Source organism: Filicampus tigris, chromosome 16 (genome assembly GCF_054856515.1).
Source record: "Filicampus tigris isolate MCC_2025a chromosome 16, RoL_Ftig_1.0, whole genome shotgun sequence".
NCBI classification, from domain to species: domain Eukaryota; kingdom Metazoa; phylum Chordata; class Actinopteri; order Syngnathiformes; family Syngnathidae; genus Filicampus; species Filicampus tigris.
This window is the reverse complement of record NC_141232.1, coordinates 5,835,687-5,859,072: the sequence shown is the minus strand read 5'-3', so window position 1 is coordinate 5,859,072 and position 23,386 is coordinate 5,835,687. Positions and strand designations below refer to the sequence as shown.

At 42.4% G+C, this 23,386-nt stretch overlaps 3 protein-coding genes across 7 annotated transcripts; 2 read left to right on the top strand and 1 right to left on the bottom strand.

Annotated features, from left to right (window-relative positions):
- Window positions 1–92: 92 nt before the first annotated feature.
- Window positions 93–4,766, bottom strand: crb3a (crumbs homolog 3a). Of its 3 annotated transcripts, XM_086055262.1 has the most exons (5): window positions 4,509–4,766; window positions 4,262–4,347; window positions 2,898–3,095; window positions 932–975; window positions 93–695 (listed from the first exon to the last, which is right to left on the bottom strand). In XM_086055262.1, the coding sequence occupies exons 3-5, from the start codon at window positions 2,980–2,982 to the stop codon at window positions 483–485; spliced, it is 342 nt and encodes a 113-aa protein (XP_085911388.1). In that variant the 5' UTR covers window positions 2,983–3,095; window positions 4,262–4,347; window positions 4,509–4,766; the 3' UTR covers window positions 93–482. The 3 variants fall into 3 exon arrangements, with proteins under 3 accessions (XP_085911388.1, XP_085911389.1, XP_085911387.1); XM_086055263.1 differs by lacking the exon at window positions 4,262–4,347; XM_086055261.1 differs by lacking the exon at window positions 4,509–4,766 and having other exon boundaries at window positions 4,262–4,495.
- Window positions 4,767–5,599: 833 nt separating this feature from the next.
- On the top strand, window positions 5,600–8,207 carry asf1ba (anti-silencing function 1Ba histone chaperone). Of its 2 annotated transcripts, XM_086055780.1 has the most exons (5): window positions 5,600–5,682; window positions 5,873–6,088; window positions 6,806–6,921; window positions 7,413–7,589; window positions 7,689–8,207. In XM_086055780.1, the coding sequence occupies exons 2-5, from the start codon at window positions 5,980–5,982 to the stop codon at window positions 7,878–7,880; spliced, it is 594 nt and encodes a 197-aa protein (XP_085911906.1). In that variant the 5' UTR covers window positions 5,600–5,682; window positions 5,873–5,979; the 3' UTR covers window positions 7,881–8,207. The 2 variants fall into 2 exon arrangements, with proteins under 2 accessions (XP_085911906.1, XP_085911905.1); XM_086055779.1 differs by lacking the exon at window positions 5,600–5,682 and having other exon boundaries at window positions 5,689–6,088.
- A 532-nt stretch (window positions 8,208–8,739) lies between these two features.
- prkacaa (protein kinase, cAMP-dependent, catalytic, alpha, genome duplicate a) lies at window positions 8,740–23,230 on the top strand. 2 transcript variants are annotated; one of them, XM_086055492.1, is made up of 11 exons: window positions 8,740–9,493; window positions 16,458–16,519; window positions 16,811–16,939; window positions 17,134–17,232; window positions 17,354–17,436; window positions 17,542–17,668; window positions 17,765–17,860; window positions 17,934–18,056; window positions 18,978–19,142; window positions 19,795–19,920; window positions 20,054–23,230. In XM_086055492.1, exons 1-10 carry the CDS (start codon window positions 9,448–9,450, stop codon window positions 19,918–19,920), a joined length of 1,056 nt encoding a protein of 351 aa, XP_085911618.1. In that variant the 5' UTR covers window positions 8,740–9,447; the 3' UTR covers window positions 20,054–23,230. The 2 variants fall into 2 exon arrangements, with proteins under 2 accessions (XP_085911618.1, XP_085911617.1); XM_086055491.1 differs by lacking the exon at window positions 8,740–9,493 and adding an exon at window positions 13,562–13,985.
- Window positions 23,231–23,386: the final 156 nt, after the last annotated feature.

Genomic DNA, 23,386 nt, shown 5'->3' with positions numbered 1-23,386 from the left:
GTTTTCATGTTCACGCATGGTTGCATGTTGAATGACCCCAAATTCCAGATGATTTAGCAATTTTCAGGGGGATTTTTGCATTAAAAGACAAGTTGTACAAATACGGCATTTATTTATTAGACGAAGGCATAAATTAACGTAAAAAAAAAAAAAAAAAATGACGCCATGACACTAGTTGATCGTGTGAAATGTCTTACATGTGTAAACAGCTGTTGAATCAAACTAAAATTGAGTCGTGATGAGCAGTTTAGCGAGGTAAAAAAAAAAAAAAAAACATCAAGTGGTATTGATTTACGATATAGTGCATGATACATATCACAAAACAAGTTGAAAGCCACTTCAGGGAAAAACAATGAAACGTTCGGTAGTGATAAAATACTGGAGCTTCTCTTTCATTTGTGCACAGGAAAATTATTGAAGACCGCCTTGAAAGTTTTTGTGCATAGCGACCCTCCAAAAAAAAAAAAAAAAAAAGGAGCTCCTCAAATGAGTCTTTCCTCCTTGGGGAGTTTGAGCACATCGGTGGCAGCCACGCTGTGAGTGCCGCACTGCTCCTCGGCGCTGGGTCTGTACGCGCCTTCCGTCTGCCGCTTCTTCTTGACCACGCACAGCAGCCAGCCGGCCACTGCCGCCAAGGCTATGGCGAGGAGGCCCAGCGTGACGGTGGGGGCCACGATGGCCGCCAGGTTGGAGTCCTGGAAGCACGCGGAAAATGAGACGGTATCAAAAAAGTATTGCGGAACCCTTTTCCAGGCTGCAAGTGCAAACCCAAAGTAGCAAAAGTGCCTTTTGAGATAAATCATTTCAAAAAAAGATCTTTTCGAGTTTTGGTATGTCAATTTATTAAAAAAATAATTTGAAAAAAAAAAAACAATTTTCCTGAACGGCCTTGACGAGAGTCAGGTATTTAAAAATAATGGGCTTCACTTACTGTAGCATTCTGAGATCTGAAGTCACTCGATACAGTGTTATTCCCTGTCGAGAGGAAAAGAATTTGATCATTAAAAAAAATAAGTGAAAGCAAGGGAAAGGAAACCATGTTACATTGTTATCCAAGTCTTCTACGTTCTCACTGACAAACAAGAGTAGGAACCAAATGGAGCTGCCCATTAAAGCAACAATGTGCGACCTTAAGTTTTCATTGATTATGGTGGCGCCATGTGGACAAAAGCGGTAGTGTTTCCAGTCAAGTCAACCACATTTCCCATGAGTGTACTGTCGTGAAATCCTGAGATCTCGCTGGCCTGCAGTTGGACTGAATTGCATTTCTGGGTCCAGGGGCTGTGTTTAGGATGAATGGTGATGACGTAGAAAATCTAATTGTGTCCAAACAATATAATATAACAATGTTTTGTATTTGTAACGAATGGGGAAAGGCGGGACATGCCGTAAAGCAATTTGCACATTTGTAGTTTCTTTTGTGTGGCAGGGTTTGTGGTTTCCTCCTCAAAGTGGCCTAGTGCCAGCAAAAGCGATACAGACCCCATCAGGCCGTGACAAGGGTACCATTCAACCAGTTGTGAGTTGAAGTTTCATCAAAAGAGTTATGAAAACATTTTATTAAGGTCGAATACTTACGCGGTGTTGCTTTAAAGCAACTAAATGGTTAACTAATAATAGTCGACTAGCAGCTGGTGGTTCATTTGTGATAGTGCTTGTGTAACCGTGACCAAATGTCAATTTGTTTCTTTTCTCCACAGGCGCCAGGTGTCACCTGGGGTACCTGGGAATTATGATAAACTCGCCCAAAGCATGATGCTGCCACCACCTTGCTTCACTGTCGGTATGGTGTCCTTTAGTGATGAGCAGTGTCACATTCGTAAAACCACAAATTTTCCCACATAAGGTGGGAAGATTGTATTATTTTTTATTTTTAATTATATTGGTTATGGTCATGACTTCCTGATGTAAAACACTAAATCTTATCGCCATGGCAACCGCAACCTGGTTAGAAAATAGCAAAAATGTTTTCCCTCCACAACAATGTGAAAATAGCAAGCGGTGCATTGTGCACTGTTGACATCATTTTATCTCACAACAGAGAGTGCTGCACATTCTGCTCACTTGGGTAAGCACATAAGCTGTGCCCGCACTGTTTCTGGCCTTTTTTTCTTTTTCTTTTTTTCCCCTCCATCCATGTGAGCGCCCATGTGATGACTCAGTGACATCACGAAACTACACAGTAACCACTTTGAGGAGGAGGAGGAGGAGAAGGAGGAGGCTGAGGAATGTGGAGTGCGCTGCCACCAGTCAGTTTGCTGAATCAAACACACGCTGAGATACGAATAAAATAAAACAACATCGCTCATCTAAAGTGTATCCAAGTTGTCTGTTCAGCTGCTGCTAGTTTCTGCTAGAGGGAATTTTGGGAAACTACAATCAAAACAAAACAAAACAAAAAAAGCATATCACCAACTCCTGGAGTCAATAATTCACCAGAGCAAATAGTCAAGTTAGCAGGGACAAAAGTGCAACGTGATAAGGGCGAAGGGAGGGAGCAGAGACCAAGAAGAAAAAGAAGAAATTTAATTATGTGCTGATAAGCTACTGTGTTTCATAGCAAAATATGCGTCTTTCAACTTTTCTCATGGCATTATAATGTGTGAAGAAAATGACGTTTTGCCCAGAAGTGCAATCTACAAGCATGGTAGGGCCAAGCGCAATGGGAGAGAGTGATTCAAAAAATATAGTCCTTTTCAAAAACAATAACAATGAATTGATCGTTAGCTGATGAAAGAAATTGAGTCTAATAAAGTCGAGGCAGTTGAGCTACTTTAAGCTTTTTCTTTGGCTTTGTCGCAATACATTTTGCACAATATGGATTACCTCTATAGCTTGCGTCACACGAAAAAGTTCAACATCCTTATTATCATTTCACATTCAAAAACGCATCTCACCCCAGGCATGATTAGCGAAGCGCACGAGCAGAAGAAGAAGGACACTCCTCAGCGCGATGCTGGGCACACAAGGCCACCCGTCCATGTCTAGAACCGGGCCAGGTGTACAAACATGGACCGGGTCTGGCTGGCATCAGCTGGGGTCCATCTGATGACAAATCTTGCCTTTAGAAGCCGAGACCAATGCGCCTCCGATGACTATTTTAAACAGAGACAAGGAACAAGCTGTGAGTCAAGCTTAATCACCGCAAAACCACCGAAGCTAAAATCAGTCTGTTACAGCAGGGGTGGGCAGCCAAGGTCGAACTGTGTTTGAACCACTGTGCAATTCTAAATACATTGTTAATCTTAAATTATTGTCCACAATCTTTGTATTTTTTTTTTCTAACAGAAGGGTACAAGTGACTCAACTAAATCAAAAAGAATACTGCATCAGCATAGTGGTAGCGTAGCAGTGAAGCTCCATTTATGTGGCTGCTCAATTCAATAATGGCTGACAATTAATTGTTTATAAAGGCAAATCAATAGGAGGCATAACATTTTCCTGGCTGCTCAGTACAATAACATATGGCAGACAATAACTTGACAATAGAAAAAGCGGCCATTTCAGGCCATATTACAATGTAGCGCTAGGTAGCGTAGCAGCGAAAGTGCAACATACATGTCTGTTTTCTTTGACAAACAACTCAGTTAAAGAAATGGAAAGAGGAAAAATTACAGGTAGCATAGCAATAGCAGTAGGTAGTGGTGACTAGCATAGCCATAGGCAACATAGCTGTTACTGTGGGTAGCAGTGAAAGGGGTACATATGCAGCAGATAAGAGGTCAGTACAATACAATATAACAGGTAGCATAGTTCGTGGGTAGCACAATATTAGCACGAAATATAACCTCTTTAACTCAAATGAAAATAAATATTGAAATATTTTGTAGAGCTGTGCGTGGCTCGTGCTGTAAGATGTGACTACAAAAATGTCAGGAAAAGCCCACTAGAACAGATGAACTTTTCTGAGTTTTGAGAAGGTGTGCCACCACACCAACTGAGCCTTTCGGTTGTTTAGTTTTACTTCCCCTTTCAAAAATATCATATTTTTCGTTCACTTTCAATGGAGTTCACAGTTTATAGGATATATTAATGGTGGGAGAGGTTTTGAAATGATTTATTTAGGACTCTTTTTTTATCGGCCATATTGTACAATCATTTATTTGTTTTTATTTTACTATACAGCAGTTGTTTCTTCTTATACTTGTGTGACGCACCCAAATGGTGCCTTGGTGATTAGCCGTGTGATAAATAACATGCATATTAAACATAGGCTATTAAAAAAAACCAAAAAGCATATTAGAGAATAAATAGCTCAAACCTCAAACAATCGGGTTGTATCCAGTTGACGACGACGAAAAGACTTTGGGGAAGTTCTCTTCCGCCAACCCAAACGGACAATCGAATCTTGTATTCAACACGTTCCAATAGGAATGAGAAGAATAAGAATATGACGAATAAGAATAAGAAGCACCTGCTTTCGGAGCGAGCGGTGTGCTCACGCACATCCCCTTTAGGGAAAGCAGTTTGGAGCGTTGATCACGTGACCGTGCTCGGTGTTACATTACCTGAGCGCACCTTCCTCGCTTCCTTCCCTTGTCCACCAGCACAGATCCTCCTTTGTGCAAAGTTCCACTTCGAACGCCGTTTAGTGGAACTCAGCAGCCTCGAGTTACTTGCAGCATAAACGCGCCTAATATCTCACTGAAACCTATTGTGAGATATTACAATGAAGATGTTGTTTTTTTCTTTCTCTTGGTCTCTCCTTGTGTGAGCGCAATGTTTGAATGAACTTGCTTTTGAACCTCACCACCTAGCAACCTGCCTTGTCGTTAATAATTGGGCTGCGTCAAACAGCGCGCCCATCAGGTGGATATTTGACCTACACCACAAAAAAAATGGATGGTGACATTCCTAGAATATTTATTGGGATGAAAACCTGCAACCAAGCAAAACCACTTAGTCCTAATCCACTCCTAATCTCCCCTCGACGGCAGAAGAAGGGGACGAAAAAATTCAAGAAAGTAGGCAGATTTAGGTCTAATCTGTAGGTAGTTAGATGGTGTTGCACTGTGGGATCAAGTTGTGCAAGTAAAAGGATCAAGTATTTATGAGGAAATTAATGAAATAAGATGTAAATAAAATAACATTGATTTTTGAAGAAGAAAAGGAAACAAATATAATCAATAATACTATAAATGTTTTAATATGTGAATTAATTAATGTGATCACGTCTGTCAAAAAAGTATGCAATTTCTAAAGTCATTACTAAGTAAAATATAAAAATTAAATTCAAATAAAATAACAGTGATGTTTTAAATTGTAAAGTTATTATCCTAATCTGATTATTAAATGTAACATTGAAAAATTTAATGTTTAAAATGACAATTAATTCAACACCACGATTGTGTGGGTAAAAACAAGTTTTTGTTAATGTCATAAATTAATATTATTGTTATTATAGTGTTCAATAAACATAAAGTCAATAAAATGCATGTTTAAAATGTGAATTCATTAATTGATGTTGTCTGTACAACATTTTTATATTCATGAAAAAATCATTCACTTCATGAAATTGACAATAAAGTTTTCTGATAATGTGCCTTATGCACGGATTTATACAAGAGTAAGTAGGTGACCTTATGTTGCGTCTGTACTTCCGCAGTTGACCACAGAGAGGCGTGTCTTTGTTACAAACAACCGGAAGCTGTGTCTCTTTCCGTGAGGCGCAGGGCATCTTGGGTAAGCTTGTCAAAGCGGCGGGAGAACGGGCAACATCATACTCCAAACATTTTTGTCTTAAAAAAAAGGGGGAAAAAAAGCTTCCCCCTCGTAGTATGCGACTGACTTGTGTATAGTCTGTCGTGTGAAAAAAACGAACAACAACAACATCTTCGTCGTTTAAAATCCACTCGACGTGTGCGTTTGCCAGACAGCGAGGTGAGCTTTTAGGAATCCCCGGGAAAAGATCTTTGAAGAGCCTGTTTGAGTGCTTAGCACCAGCGTGCTAACACTAGCACAAGCCCAGCGACTCCAACAATGGCGAAGGTACAAGTGTTGAATGTGGCCGTACTGGATAACCCGAGCCCCTTTGGGAACCCCTTCCAGTTCGAAATCACGTTTGAGTGCATGGAGGACCTGCCCGAAGGTGAGCAGTTGGACATGTCACTTAAATGCTAACTGCTAACGGCTAGCTGACTTTATTTCATGTAGTTTTCACGAGTTAACATTGGAAAAACACCTACATTTTTTATCAATACGATTCACATTAGGAACGTGCTTAAATTTGACACGTTTCATTGATTTAAATTAGCCCAGCATTACTTGACGATTCCAGCCCTCTAAGTATCATTTTTCTTTTAAGAAATGTATGACTTTTTAAAAGCAGTGAAATTTCACTAGTTTGTAGGCCACCGTCTTAATGCAAAGTCAATGGAAGTTAAAACTTCCATAACGTTGCCTTATCCTGTTTTCAAAAGACTGCCCTCATTGGAAAGCTTGCTAAACACAGAAACAGACAACATTTAACAATGATGGTAGTATTTGATAAGAAACAGTACATCTCTGCATGGTAAAAATCATATTAAAAACAGCAACAAATAGTCAATAGAAATTTTCAACAGAAAATAGTTTAGTTTATAATTTAGTAAAGTAATTTGTACAATTGTAAATGAATATAAATGGAATAAAATACAGTGAATAAGGCAAAAATAATGACATTACGGTACATTATTTCTACAGTAGGTGCAAGGCTGTGACTGAGAAGCCAAATATTGTTTTAAAATGTCTAATTTTTTATTTTTATTTAAGCCCTAATTTCTTCATCTTCCTGAGTTACATCACACTCTTTTTTGTGCTTTTCCAGACTTGGAGTGGAAGATAATTTACGTGGGCTCAGCAGAGAGTGAAGAGTACGACCAAGTCCTGGACTCTGTCCTTGTCGGACCAGTACCTGCTGGACGACATATGTTTGTGTTCCAGGTAACATCATGTCGTCATGTTTCATTCCAGTCTAGAGTTCCAACTAGAATAATTCGAACCATTCAATTACTAGAAAAGATTCTGTTTAGGAATAAAATGGTGCGATGGTGGCGAGTCATGAGAAATGAGTGCGTACAAGACCGAATAACAAAAGTTTGGATCATTTCACATTTGACTCTTGCCTCAATGCCAGCCAATTTAGATCATTCTGACTGTTCTTTCAAGGCCCACAGAATATTGCATTTTATGACCACGGTAACACAGAAACTACTAATGAAAGATTAGAATCTTATTTGGTCGCAAAACCTAAATTCCTACTTTATTAAATTTTTCAGTAACAATGTTACATTTGACAAACTTTACAAACTATTTGCACGCTTAGTAGTAGTGTGTGCGTGCATTGTGGCGTGTGTTTATGTAAAGTCATTGCTTCTACCTTTAAATTTAAATAATTAAATAATCATAATGTTTTGTTATCTTTCTGTTGATAGGCAGATGCGCCAAACACGGGCCTTATCCCTGAGAGCGACGCCGTGGGTGTCACCGTTGTGCTGATCACCTGCACGTACCGAAGCCAGGAGTTCATCCGCATCGGTTACTATGTCAACAACGAGTACACGGACCAGGAGCTCCGCGAGAATCCTCCCATCAAACCTGACTATGCACAGGTTAAACCAACTTTGACATATAATGCTCTTTTATGTTCCAAAAGTCGCATGGTTGCTGGAGAGAATGAAATTAAATATTGTTGGTTCTTCTGTTTCCAGCTCCAGAGAAACATCCTGGCATCGAACCCGCGCGTCACCAGGTTCCACATCAACTGGGAAGGCTGCGCCGAACGGATGGAGGACTCTGAGAACGTGGACCCGTCGTCCAACTCCATGCTTCCGCCGTCCTGTCTTCCCGGCAAAGCCCCACCCTTGGGAATACTACCAGAGAACTCAATGGACTGCTTATAGACACATCTCGTTTATTTTCATTGTGAAGGGTTTGGTGGTGTGTGGTCGAAATGTACAGACTCATTTGCCTTATAACTGCTCTTCTCCTCCAAGCGCTTCAAAAAGTGTGAGGCCATTCCACAGAATTGGCAGAATTTGCTTCCCACCACTCACACACAGCAGATTTGTACCACATGAATACAATTACAGCACTGAAGTTGCATATGAATGGCAATAATTGCTGTGCAAGTTGACACTTAACACTGATGGGAAAATCTCACTTCCTCCATGTGTTTTTTTTCTAGTTTGTGTGCTATTTTGTGTTCTAAATAAAAATATGTATTTGTATTTGTGTGTTGTGAGTCATGGTTTATGCTTTATCAATTATTGACAATGTGTCACACGTAAAATTGTTCCAACAAAAAACGCAATTTTTTTTGTTGACATTTATGAGTAATCCCGTATGTTTTCACATATTGCTAAAAATAGCCTGTGTCAACGTCACGCCCAGTCACAGACGGACCGGACAATAGTTGCTGTTTTGACTCCGCGAAATGCCTCCATTAATTCGACTCTGATACAACAAGGTCATTATTTTAACCCCGTTCATATTCATTCGTCTAATATTTGATTTGTAAGTGATTAATTCGAACAGCCGATAAGTTACAAGGTGGAAAAACAACAGCTACCGTTACAGTCGGGCCATCTATTGGATACAAGCAGGCCTCAGAGGCGGGACAAAGCAATATGGCTGTCCAATCACATATCCGCAGCGACTTCTAATGTCACGTACCGTCCAATCGGCTCTTGACTCTACATGACTGTCATTTCAATTAGCCAATCGTAAGCCTTGAAGGGGCGGCGCCAGGTGGATGGTTGACTGTCACTGGAGTTTCCCTTGCGGTGTAAAGATTAATGGAAAGGCTCTGTTGATTTTGGGAACTGTCCGCGAGACGCTCGGCTCCGGGGGAACCGTCGCATTCGGCCTGGCTGGATTCGAAGCGAGCGTGGTTGAGAAAAAAGACAGCGGGCGGGACGAGGAATTAACGTGGACACCGCATTTGTTTCTGCACAGAAAAAGAAGAAGAAGGGGCCTGCCCACACACACCGTGGCTGGTTTGATAAGGCCACTGTACGACTACTGGGGACGCTAACAGGCTAACAGCTAGTCTCCAAAAACTGGAGGAGAAAAAACGGCTGCCACCCACCCGCCTGGACTACCTTTGGATACATTGCTACAACTGCATAACTGCAACACTGCCAGTCGAGTGCTGTCTTGAATATTGCCAAGACAGCACTATATATATTTGAAAACGCTAACCGAGCTAACACACACTTAGCCGCGCCTGCTAGCCTTAGCCAACTGTAGCATAAGGCTCGGTTTTAAGAGTTGTCCCCCAAAAAAGTGATCGTCGGAAGAGAGGGGGGAATATTTTACGAGCCGTTTGTCGAGAATGATAGCGGCCAGCTAGTGGGCAACCGACAGCTTCACCCAGCACTGTTTAGCGGCGGTTGTGAGGGCGATCCATCGTCAAGCCGCCCCAAGTTGCCAGCGAACCTCCAGGAGTCCGCTTGACAGGCTGCCATCATGGGCAACACGCCCACCGCGAAGAAAGGCAACGAGATGGAGAGTGGTAAGTCCTTATTTTATTCTTAAGAAAGTTAGAAAATATTGGTCCTTTTCCCCCCCACACCTGAGGTTACCTACACGTACGACTTGGTTTCCTGGCCTATCCTTTGCTTCACACCTCCCATTAAACAAAAGAGGATTTTATTCGTGTTCTCCTCGGATTTTTGTGGCAAAAGCTCGTGATTAGAAGTGCCCCGGGGTGCATCCAGGGGTAGCACTCATGACGACAACACAAGCAGCCTGCATTGAGTTGGCCTCCTCGTTGTTGTGAAAGTCTATCCCAGGCTAATAATTAAACCCACTAATCTTGAGAGGGGCTGTTGTTCGTCTTATGGAGGGCTAAGACTTGAGTCAAAAATGGTGGAATGTGAGGCTTATTGTGATTGCAGTGACAAGAGGGGACAGGACAGTGCAGGCATATGATGCCCATGCAGTAGATCCTCTCCAGGCAACCAAACTTGGGAGTTGAGGAGTCTCTTGAACATCATGTGATGACACATGTTCAAGAACAAGGCTGTTTGTAAATGCTACTGTGGTCTTCTCTCAAAGAGCAAATCGTTATCATGATTGTCTCTCATTTTTAACTGAATAGACATCACAATAGCCATAGAAAATATCAATGTGCTCGCTAGAAATTATGTTTCCAGGTCATGCTAAAATTTGAATTGAGCCAACTGCTCTCTTCTTGTTTTTTGAATTTTGATTTTGTTTTCTGAAAACAAAAAATCACATAGGCCAGGGGTTCTCAAAACGTGGTACGCCAAAGAGTCACTGCCTAAGTACAGTTCTGTTCTATTTCACTTTTTTTGTATAACACATATAATCGCTAAGAACTGATCTGTGTCCAATGTCCATATTTGGTAGTGCTTGCATAGTAGCCTGCTAGTAACTAACATGAGGCTTTTCCCGCTGGTTGGTCTATCGCTGTTAGCACTCTAAAATCACTCTAGCAACTTCTCAACTATTGGAGGCGCCTTCTGATGTCAATGCGACACCGCTCTCGAATTGAACATTTTTCAGTTCAAGGGCATGTCGCGTTGCAGCAGACGCCCATCTTGTGTGGTGCGTGATGCGACACTGCGTTCCGTTCTTGTGCCCTCGCAGCTCGTACACAATGAATGGGTTTGTCGGCGACGATGCTAAGTGCAGTGTGAAAAGGCCTTTGATGTTCAAACCATCCATAATATTACAGCGGCTTGCCATAGACTTTTTAGGAATAAGACGTCTGTCTCATTGTTAATCCACAAGTCAGCCGATTGTGCTACTTTTTAATAATTGTGGTTCTTGGAGAGTGAAGTATTGTTTTCATTGATGTTATATGTTACAATGAGAGCAATATTTCGGCATAAAACAAAAAAGTACACGTTGCGTATTTAAAACAACCACTTCACTTTGAATATCCACTAACTTAATGCTAACCACAATACAAAACGACACAGACATGCTAACAACAACTATAATCGATTGTCGCACTGTTACAAACCGTTAATTAACGGAGATTTGAGCACCTAAGGTGAAGCAACACATGCAGACAGACAATATAACAACAGGCAAATTGTTGTGAAAGAGTGGAATAAAACACACACATCATTTTTGATGTTTTAACACGTCGTACAACAATGAAAAGAAGGTAAATGTAAACTTGTACAAGCAATAAATTGTGCACACTTTAGATTTAACAGCTAACTCTTTGCACATCACACTTAGTTCCATCTCTGTGCTCTATGATTGCCGCCTTCTTCTATGCCATCGGTGGTCCTCGTCTGCTACTATTTGTATTTTTCCCAACACGGTTCACGGGGTCCTGGCGAAGGCCCGAGAGAACTCGGTGTAATGTTTTGAATCCCAGCACCACGAGTGACGCTCAAGTGTGAGCGGCTAGCTGCGAAATGAGCAGCGGCTCCTCGTTGCCGCTAGAGAGTACGTGTGAAAGAACAGAAATGTTCAACTCAGCCCTCGTAACCAGCGCGACTCTTTCACTCTTTTGCGTTTTCAAATTATGTGGCATTGAGTGCAAAATTGGCAGGATTAATATTCTGCCTGGGTTGGACAAGGGCCGCTCACAAAAGAGTAGGATTAGTGTTAAGTAGATAAAGTTGTTGTAAAATTATGAGATAAAGTTCCTAATGTTAAAAGAATAAATTAACTTTTTTTTTTTTTTTAATAAAGTAAAGGGTCAAAATTGCATGCCAATGTGCATATGAGGCGCAGGTATTCTTTTTGTCCACTTGGGGTCATCATCTTCATGTTGCGCTTTAGTAATTTGCTTCTTTTTTTTTTTTAATAATCTTTTTTATAACCAAGTTATTCGATTAAATGAATCCACCGCAAAAGTATGCCTTCTTTTCTAGCATATAATACGACTTTTTTGTTTGTTTGATTTTTATTTCACCTTTATTTAGCCAGGCAAAACAGATTAACTAGAACAAAATTCTTATTTAGAACTGTGGCCTGACAAGACTCAAAGCCTCATAATGTTGCAACTTCATTCTCACAATTTTTTGATGCCTTTTCATGTAACTTTACCAAAAAATTCTGAAAAGTATGACTCTTTTAAAAAAATATTCTGATTTAATTGATGTTTTTTTCTTTGACTATTAGCACTTTATTCTGGCAAATTTTTAATTTGTTATTCTAAAAATTTCACAACAACAACTTTTTGTTGTAATATTTCAACTTAATTGTTGTAAAATTGCAGATTGCTGTATTATTGCGGCTTGAATCCCGCAAAATGATATTTCCGTTATGCTCCAACTTTATTCGCTTCAAAGTAAAAATCCCCTCCCGTAATAGTGCAACTTTGTTCTCACAAGATCAGCACTTTTTTTTTTCTTTTTTTCCCCCCTTGCATATACAACAACAAAACATTATTTGTGTGCAAAATACAGAATGAATGTTTGTAGACACCCGTTCCCCCCGGTCGAACAAGAGGAGCTGCGGCACGGCAGCGTACAAAATGGCAAAACGGAGGCCGGGCCCACAGGAAGAAGCCGGCCTGGCGCAGGAAGTGAAAGAGCGAGCGGGGTGCAGCCCGAAGCTTCCTTAACTTGTCCGATTTGTCCTTTTGGCTTGGCGTTACCCGGGCGGACCCGCCGTGCCGTGTGTCATCCGGCTCGGCCTGATCTTGTGTGTGCCGTGTGTTTGGGGGTGGGGGGGTGGAGCTTATGTCATATTTGTGTGTGTTTTAATGGAAGTCAGCCGTCCTCTTTTTCTATTGGCCGATTGAAGTTTTTTGCGCGCGCCTGCAGCCACGCTTGTTTGTCTCTGTAGATGGACACACACACGGTCTAGCCAGCTGTTATGTCAGCAATTGTTTTTTCACTCACACTTTCAAAGAGGACATTGGTCATTCATTGTCATTCATTGTCAAATGAGTGCTATGTCGTTTACAGGGCAGTCGGACCCAAATGCGTTTCTTGTTCGACTTCACGGTGATCGGATCCTTGCGACTCCATCCGTCCTCGCCACTCTCAATCGTGCGGGTCAAAACCGGCTTCCGTTGCTTCTCACGCGCGCCCCGAAAGTTGCATCAGTTTTCCATTTTCCCTTTGGCACGGTGAGCTTTTTATAATTGCGCTAGTATCATCAAGCGGCCCTCTCCCGGTTATGAGACGGGTTGATTTGAAGACATTTTGCAGCGAAAGCCCTGCTCTTTATTAAATATAAAAACATGGTGGAAAACGGCCACCTCCACGGGCTGAGCTTTTCTCCTGTTGTATGTTGATCGGCTCGCTTCAATATAATGCTCCCATTACTGCGTCACAGTAGGCCAGCGAGGGCCCAGGGGAGAAATGTGGAATTGATTTATTGATTTTTCTTTTTTTTTGTGTGGGGGGGGGGGTGATCAATGGAGCCCTAGCACTGCACTAACTGTTATATTTGGGTGCTTTAGTGTCTCATGAAAACAACCCTTGTCATTGAAGGTATACATTCTCAGAAGTCCCAAATGTGCCAATTGATTGGTTCAGCTCATGCTCGTGTGGCCCGTCGACTTTTACACGCAAATTCCTCTCCGGTGTGGATAAATATACCAGCTAGGCCTCTCCCCCTGATGATTATGTGTAGATCAATATGGATCTGTGTGTGTGTGTGTGTGTGTGTTTGATGTGAAAGGGAGCAGCAGGGGAGAACTTGGTGTTCAGAATAAATATTGATACAAAGCAAGCAAGAGTCCAGTTGATTCATGTGACCGCTGACAATAAACTCGGCGGTTCCCGGGACCGAACGGAGACACCGGCGGGGACGCTCGACTAGTTTTCCCGCGCGTGAGGGCCGATCGTGGAGCTGACCCGGGGACACTGTGAAGCGGGGCCATGAGTCGGCAGTGAGGGGGGGAAAAAAAAAAAAAAAAAAAAAGCAGCGAGAGACTGCCGTGCTCATGTGTGACCGGAAGAGCTCCAGGAGACACGCGAGCAAGAGGGAGTCCTCCAAGGAGTCGTCGAGGTCCTCCGAATCGGGCTCGCGCTCCGCAGAGGCGCCCATAGTCATCCCGGATGGTGAGAAATTTGGAGTAGCAGTGCTTCGAAAAACGACTGGCGGTCCCGACAGAGCCGCGTCGTCCCAGCTCAATTAGTGCGTCTCTCTAACAGGAAGTTAAGCAAGTTTACCCAGGAAATATGATTTTTTTTTTTGTCTCTCTCCGTGGGACGCTCTGAACATGTTTGCGCGATCCCCGCTCGCTCTCGTCCGATTGTTGCGGCTGCTGCTCCGCGGGCAATTTTTAAGCCATCTACTATCTTGAATTATGCGCGTGTGGTCATGTCCGCCCCATCGATGACGACGCGTCAAAAGTCAATCCAAATGGGGTTAATAGTTAATAGCATCGTCATGCAAGGAAATCGTAAATGATTTTTGGGGTGATGGAAAGCTACCAGTGATAAATAGAAAAGTCTGATGCTAGTGGTAGAATGGGGAACGGTCGAGCTGCTCAATACAAAGGGCCTTTGAATTCAGTAACTATCAATGGTTAATGAATTCCACACAGCATATTCCAAATGTAAATGCAGCTGAAAGCGGAATTGCTAACCAACGAGCGTGGAGATGACCCGAGACACTGTCAGACAAGTGTCGCGTCTGGCATCGAAAGCGGTGAGTGGTTTTACTTACTGAGTTTATTTCACCCAAACCAGTGGCCACCCTTTAATGACTGTGAGAAGCTTCGTTCGGATTACCCGCTTCAAAATTGGCACCTTCACAGAAGCGTTTGTCGTTAGAGGGTCAAAACGGGGCACTGTTTGACGGTGCTGATCAAAGTTGACGACGGGCTCCGCGCTCGCGTTCGGCCGCCGGCTGTTGTTTGGCATCGATTATTCCGACATTCCCACATGACCGTGAACGGCTCGATGCGCCGCAGCTTTCCGCTAGTTTGAAAGCTGCTGTGCGCCGCACAAGTTACTCGCGGTCGCCGTTGGACCGATTGATTTTCTGCCTCATTGTCACAAACTATGAAAAGCATCACCGTGTTATAAGGGGCCAGCGTGTTTTTTATTTTTTTTTAAACGTTTTTTTTTTTTTAAACATAATGCTTCAAGAGGAATGAGGAAGGACTGTTTATCAGCGTGTTCCCATAGAGAACCGTGATTCGGCCCATAAAGATAAGGGGTGGAAAAAAAAAAATCGACTTGTGCAAATGACACCGTGTCGTGTCACGCTGTTGGAATATGTCCACCTTTGGTCGCCCGATAATGGTGTGTGTGTGTGTGTGTGTGCGTGTGTTTGCTGCACTGATGCATCTGCCGAAGGCGAGTGCTTCTGTAGTTTTGCATTGTGCTGCTGAGTCGAACTGCGCCGCTCTTCCACACTTTTACGCTGCAGTGATGACCTGATTTGTCACACCTGTTAATGTCTCCCTCCCGTTCTCCTCTCATTATCGTCCGCTGACGTCCTTCAGCTCGTGATGACACGCATTTATGCGTCCATTGAAAATAAACAACTATATATGCTAATGTACAGCGCAACCCCCGAGGCCGGTCGGTCGGTCTCAATCTGTTCCAAAATGTTGGTTAAAAAAAAAAATAAATAAATAAATCCTTATGAAGAGAAAGGTTTTATGAAGCAAGCGTGTAGTATTCGTAGCTCTCAATCTATTTTAAGTAAATTAAAGAGGAAGGTAACGCAAACATTGTATTTTTTTTTTCAAGAATATTTTCTATGCAAGCCCACTGGTTAAAACAAGGCATTCTGATAAATATTGCGTTTGTGGAATAAGAGTTAATCCACCGGTTTTTAGCCATCTCCGGGGGCGGCCATTTTGTCACTTCTGTCGACAGAAAATGACATCACAAGGGCTCAGGTAACGGCCAATCACCGCTGACCTGTTTTCTGAAGCTGAGCCGTGATTGGTCGTTATCTGAGCACTGAGCATCCGTGATGTCGTTTTCAGTCGACAGAAGTGACAAAATGGCCGCCCCCTGAGATGGATAAAAAGGGGTGGATTTTGCTGCTTAGCTCATATTCCACAAACGCAATATTTATCAGAATGCCTTGTTTCAACTAGTGGGCCTGCTGGGAACATACTTTTGAAAAAAATGTGTTTGGGTAGAGTTCCCTCTTTAACAAAGGTTAGCACCAAGACGTGAAAACAACAGGAGAGTCCAATTTAGATTTTTTTTTTCCCACTATGACCGTATGTTGCCATCTGTTTAAAATCACAGTTTTATTTTATGCCATCAATTTGATGAACTATCTTCACGTAGGACCCAAGTGATGCTACAGAGGGGAAAAAAAAAATCCCAGAAGCACCACTGTGGTGGTTAGTTCTTTTATTTGGGTTGATTTGCCATGGGTGGCCATTTTTGGAATGTTCTAAACACGAGCGAAAAGGTGACATTCCGTTGGGGTACTAGAACACACTCTGCCACACAGGAAGTGGTCACGTTGATGCCGATGGACGTGCTCCAAAAGCGTCGCGGGTCAATCAACCAGCGGTCACGCTAAGTTATTGTTGTGTCCTTTGTTTCCCAACACAGTGAAGGAGTTTCTTGCCAAAGCCAAAGAAGATTTCCTCAAGAAATGGGAGAATCCAGCACAGGTGAGACGAGATCAGACAGCCGAGTTCGTTGGAGACTCTTTATTTACTCTGATTGGATGGGCCACCGGTCCACGGTGTGGGATAGGTTCCATCTTACCGGAAAGTGCCATAGAAAAGCCACGGATGAAATGTTAGCGTGACAATCAAGCTAACTGTGGAATAGTCCCACCGCTGTTGTGGTGTTTTTCTTTTCAAAGGTAGAGCACCCTCTGCTGGTGTAAACGCAAAAGCTGATCTTTTGATTTTGGTCTCTTTATTCCGGCATGCTGACGTCGTCCCTGGTGTCGTCAGCAAACCGCAGGATTGGACCACTTTGAGCGTCTCAAGACTTTAGGCACCGGCTCCTTCGGCAGAGTCATGCTGGTCAAGCACAAAGAGTCGGGCCAGCACTTTGCCATGAAGATACTTGACAAACAAAAGGTCAGCCTCAGAAACGTTTGCTTTACTGTGTCCTCTTCACGGCCTTATTTTCCACTTTTCCAACAGAACCACTGAAATAAATGAACTTTTCGACCCTTTTTTTTTTATTATTTATTTACTGAGATGCACCGGCTGTAAACATATTTATATTTTCTAAAAAAAAAAAAAAAAAAAACTGTTGTGGCGTCTGTCAGGTGGTGAAGCTGAAGCAGATTGAGCACACGCTGAATGAGAAACGCATCCTGCAGGCGGTTAACTTTCCCTTCCTTGTGCGGCTGGAGCACTCTTTTAAGGTTTGCAATATTGTCCGCGTTCATCCTGAGCAGGTTGCTTTGGCTCATATCCGTTTGATTTCACTCGTTTTGCGTCATGCTAAGCATTTTTTTTTTTTTTTTTTTGCTGGTCTCCCTACAGGACAACAGTAATCTCTATATGATAATGGAGTACGTGCCCGGAGGCGAAATGTTCTCCCACTTGAGGAGAATCGGTAGATTCAGGTATGTTTTTTTGTTGTTGTTTTTTTTTTTTTTTTTTGTCCTAGATTCTTCTGCTGCATACAAATGTTATTTTATTCCTACATTTATTTCTGTGTTTTCTGGCAGTGAACCACACGCCCGCTTCTACGCAGCGCAGATTGTACTGACCTTCGAGTACCTTCACTCGCTGGACCTCATCTACAGGGACCTGAAGCCAGAGAACCTTCTCATCGACCAGCAAGGTTACATCCAGGCAAGGCCATTTGACACCTTTTAGCTTTAGAAGGCGTGCTTCTTATTTTTTTTTTGCCCTCCAGTTTTGAGAGTTGTACACTTTTGACTCCGGCAGGTTACAGATTTCGGCTTTGCGAAAAGAGTGAAAGGCCGAACCTGGACGCTTTGCGGAACCCCCGAGTATCTGGCACCAGAGATCATCCTGAGTAAAGTGAGCGTTTGACCATCACTCCCAAAGCGATACTTGAGGATACGTCACCAATCTTTTTGTTTTATGTTTCCAGGGCTACAATAAAGCTGTGGACTGGTGGGCTTTGGGCGTGCTCATATACGAGATGGCTGCTGGCTACCCTCCCTTCTTTGCAGACCAACCCATCCAAATTTATGAGAAGATTGTATCAGGGAAGGTGAGCTTATTAAGGTTGTGTCATTTTTTTCCCCCGTTTGCCGCGTGGAACTGCACTGCGTCAAAACGAGGGCTGCTTCGACGCGATTTCCACGTCCCTGAAAACAGCGACTATAAAAAGTCGACACACCTCTGTGCAAATGGCAAGCGTTTGTGGTGTAAAAAGATATCAAGATATCATTTCAAAACATTTTCCACCATTATGTGACCTATATGCTGTGCGATTTTAATTGAGAATTTGTTTAGTGTTTTTGAGAGTTGAATTAAAATAAGGCTGTTGCACAAGTGTGCACACCCGCTAATAATGGCCGTGTTCAGAATTAATCACATTCAAGATGGGATTCAGGACACGCATGCCACCATTTTAAGTGCCTCTGATTAATCCCAAATAAAGTTCAGCTGTTTTCCTGGGGGTGTGTAGACTTTTTATACATCTACTTTCCAACGCGTCTGGCTCCACGAAACTGCATAAGTGCTACGGGTTGCACGACTTTTTTCAAGTCAACGCTAATGCGATGAAAGTCGACTCGACTTTCGAGTCGACTAGTCGCTGGTGGCATCATTGATATTTTTTCAGTACAGTATTAGAATTAAAAAATGTACAGGCGTGGAGAATCCTTGGCAATCTTTTTCGATCGACAATGGAAAGCTCGATCTCCGCGTGCTAAAGGTCATTAAGGAATCGTAAATCGACAAATCAGCTAGTCGACTCCAATGGATGGATGAAAGAAACTTTAGCCGCTCACTGTTTATTGTCTTTTGGCGAATGGAGGTTATCCCGGTGACGCATTGACATCAAAAGTTGATGCGGCTGAAAATTGGCACCAACGCCAGCTCGCGCGAAAGGTTGTAAGCGGCAGCCCCAAAAATCCGAAAGAAAAGAAAACAAAAGTTGACGGCGACACGCCCGGGCTGTTTCCAGGTTCGCTTCCCCTCGCACTTCAGCTCGGACCTGAAAGACATGTTGAGAAACCTGCTGCAGGTGGACCTCACCAAGCGCTTCGGAAACCTCAGGAACGGCGTCAACGACATCAAGGGCCACAAGTGGTTCGCCACCACCGACTGGATCGCCATCTACCAGAGGAAGGTGAGCCGTCACTCCTTAGCCGTCGTGGGAAGTAACCAAGTACAAATATTTTGTTACTGTACTAATGTTGATTTTTCAGATTATCTGTACTTTACATGTGTATTTATGTGCTGACTTCTCAGTCTTACTCCCTACATTCAGAGATGCCGGGTGTTCTGGTTTGATCGTGTTTTGTTTGCTGACGATTAACATTTTTTCCACGGAGGCTGAAAATGTTCCGTAAATGACGAGACGGCATGCGCGGACAGCCGGCGCTTCTCGAGGTGTCACAAATGATTGCCTCTATAGTGGCAAATAAGCGACACGTCGGATGAGTAGTAAGAGTGGTATTTACTAGGAGGAGAGCTGCTAACGCTAAATCATGCTAAACCGGCACTAAGATGTCTGGAATGTTGTCACGAAAAGCCGCAATGAATGATTGATGCGACAGTAAAATTTTCACGTAAAACGTATTGCCCCCCCAAAAAAAAAAAAATTAAATAAAAAAAAAAAAAAAAGAGACTTGATTTCCGCTTTAGGAGGCGAGCAGCTGAATTTTGCAGCTGTTTGAGGGCTGGCTGACTCCAAAGTCAAATGACCATAAAAAAATTTAGAAAATGACGTAAATAAAGACGCTCCAGCATTTGTTGACTCGCGTGCTCGTGCGTCGCAGGTGGAGGCGCCCTTCATCCCCAAGTGCAGAGGCCCCGGCGACACCAGCAACTTTGACGACTACGACGAGGAGGAGATCCGAGTGTCCATCACGGAGAAGTGCGCCAAGGAGTTCGCCGAGTTCTAGGTTCCGATCCACCGCTTAGCCAGAGTCGGGGTTTCTGTGGGCGGGGGGTCCGGGGGGTGTGCACACGTCGGGCGGACTGCTTATTCGTAACGATTTTTTTTTTTTTTTTTTGTGTTCAATCCTTCGCCTCCAGACGGGAGACGCGGGTCAAGCAGCGAGGAAAGAGCCAACAGAACCAGCAGTGTTGCCTTTTTCTCATTTCTAATCCCAACTGTTACCTGTTGCATCCCTAAGCGTGTATCGTCGTGGCCAGGTTGTCATCACATGTTGTCGTCGGGCGTTGTGAAGGTACCCAATCTGCTTTTTTTTTTCTTTTGTTTTTTTTCCCCCCTCCCCTCTTTCATCCTTTGAACGACGACTTGATTGTCTGGTTAAGCCGCCCCGGGGCCAAAGTCGTCCAAGCAATACCGAGTCCAACATGTGTGCCCTATCGCGATGCCAGCTGGTTGGAGCACTGTCAGACAAATAGCCTCCGCGTAGAGCTTCGGAGTCAGAAAAGATTTATCACCATCTACGCGTTCTTTGTTTGCGTCTCACGTCTGTCTTTATTCTTTATTGCAGGTTCTTTTTTTTTTTTTTTTTAAATCCTACTGGTAATTTTGTTTTTTTTTGTTGTTGATCCGTGCTTGTTTATTTGGTGTTTAACAGTTGGATTAAACACTTCTGTTATTTAAATTCCTTATGTGTACATTGATGATATACACTGGATATAAAAAGTTTACACACCCCTGCTGAAGTTAATTTGGGGGTTAATGAGGGGCAGTGTTGTGTGCTGACTCCCATTTAACATGAGTTTGGATGTGATTGGTTCACTCTGAACATAGCCACATCCTCAGAAATAGGGGTGTGTAGACTTTTTAGATCCACTGTATGCAGAGAAACACTCAAAAGGATTCAACCCCTCGATTGTAAACAAAATGAATCGACATTACCGCATTTCCATTAAAACATTACAGGGACCGTCTAGGGAACATTTGGGAGTGGTTAGCTCTGAGGTTCGGGTTCGAGCCACGCGTCCTCCTACATTCCAAGAGCATGCATGTTAGGGTCAGTTTGAATACTTTTGAGTGCAGGCGTAAACGATGGGGAACATTTTACAACGTTGTCTCTAATAGCTGTGAGTGCATAAATAAAGATCCATTTTGCCCCAGTTGGCAATCCTGACAGCATCGCGAGGTTTTCTGTATGGAATGAAGACGGAAAAAAAAAAAAAAAGAGTAGCAAACATGTTTCAGAGAATTGTGCCTGTGTGTGTTTTTGTTTTGGTTTTTTTGGGGGGGGGGTTCGTTATCGCCCCAAAACATGGAACCACCCCTCAAATGCTGGTCATATTTGTTGAATTTAATCTGGCTCCCGGACTTGAGAACACCTAAAATGGCCGCCAATTACAAAAAGATGTTCCTAAAAGTGTCCGATCTTTGTTTGAATTTGGATGCAAGACAATCGCAGACCAATGCTGATCCCTGGTTTGTTGACTCCGTGCATTCATGAACCTTGTACACTTACCGTCCTCACACGCACGCACACACACACACACGCACACGCACACGCACACGCACACGCACACACACTCTCCATGCGAGGCCCGAGGTGCTAGACTTGTGTGTCTGTGTGCTTTTATTTTGCTTTTGACTAGCATCGCTCCATTTTTGTCATTTTGTGACATAACTGTGTTTTTGTTGTTGTTGTTGTTGTTGTTGTTTTTCCTAAACGAATGTGATTGGTTTCAACGCAGGCTGGATTCATTTCTTTGACAGCCTCGTAATGTCATGGAGATCAAACGCTGGATGAATTTCATTTTGAATGTCCTCGACTTGTCTGATGGTTTCAATTGCTGTTTGGAAAATATGACCTTTGGGGTTTTTTAGGTCGCGGTAATCTGGTGATCTTTTTTTTCTCTCTCCCCCCCCCTACCCCCCATGTTATAAAGCTACTACAACAAGCTTACTTACACATCCAATACATGTTATTGTTTTTCATTACAGCCTTTTTCACAAGTCAAAGCATCACATAAAACGCGGATCTTGACCCAAATTACTCTTTCAAATACAATGGAACCTCCAAAGTCCAAAGAAACACCAAATTGTTGTCATTTCAAAGCATTTCTCCCCATAGGAAGTCATGTCGAAGTGAATTGATGAGTTCCGGCCTCAAATTGTCGCCCAAGTTAACTACTGTACAATAAAACGAAAATACTACTCACCCTTTGAAGACGTGTAACACATTTGTTGTTAGTTGAAGTCATTAGCCACTAAGCTCCCATCTACAAGCTATTTTTGTTAGCATCTTTTTGGTCAAGTTAATTTCTGTATGTACTTAATCAACTGACTCGACATTTTTTTTCAATGTTTTCGGAAAAGAAGAAAAAGCACAACAAATTCAACAAACAAAAACGCGCCCAGCTGCCTCAATTTAACCTTTGCAGATTACCATGACCAAGATGACCAGGAATCTACACAGACAAAAACAAACAAAAAATTGTAGCATTTTTGTTAGTACTTTGACAGCAAGTTAAAAAATGACCTGGTCAAGTATGCTATGCTAACGATATTGTGCTGAGCAGATGCCTTCTTTTGCCGCAGTGAGTTTCATTTCCAACTTTGTGGTTATCGCAACACTCTTCCTCATTTTGTTTTTTTTTGCCACTGGTGCCCCTTATTTGGAGGTTGGACTTTGGGGGTGCCACTCATGTGAAGACACTGTATGTACCGCATTGAAGAGAGCACATGTAATATGGTTATGTTAAGACTAAAAGGCAACAATCCATCTTCCGGATTGATGCTTTTATATTGTTGCGTGCCACATGCCTCTATTGTTATTATTACTATATTATTATTGTATATCAGATGAACACTAAATAATTAGTGAAGATAATACTTTTCTCTCGTTGTTTGCCTTCGAAATAACATCACGTTTCCATGTTCAAACATAACTCTTTTTACATCCAAGATGTTTTAGGTTCATATTTTCTAATTGTATTTTCAAAAAAATAATCTAAAGATTTAAAAAAAAAAAAAAAAAAAAAAAAATGGTGAAACTAGAACATCTAATCTTTTTTTTTTTTTTCTTCTCATGACCTGGGTACAGTGATTGTGTAGTCTAATGTACCTTTTTTGGGGGGCGGGGGGTTGAGGGAAACAATACTGTATATTATAATGCCTTTACAGTCTTAACTATCTTACCTTCTGGAGAACTTGACAGATACCCTTAGAACACAGTGAATATGGTAAAAAAAGTAAATATATATATATATACATAACATATTTTGCAAAATGTATCATTCCAATAAAGTTTTACTTGTCAAGAGGAATCTGTCCGCCTTCTGTGTACATTTTCGAGGCAACTACCAGTTGACCACGTCTACTATCTGCGTTAATTCTCATACAAATGACCCGGATAGTACCGTAAGATGTAAATGAGCATCAGTTCTTTAGATAAGATTTCAGCCAAAAATAATTTTTTAATA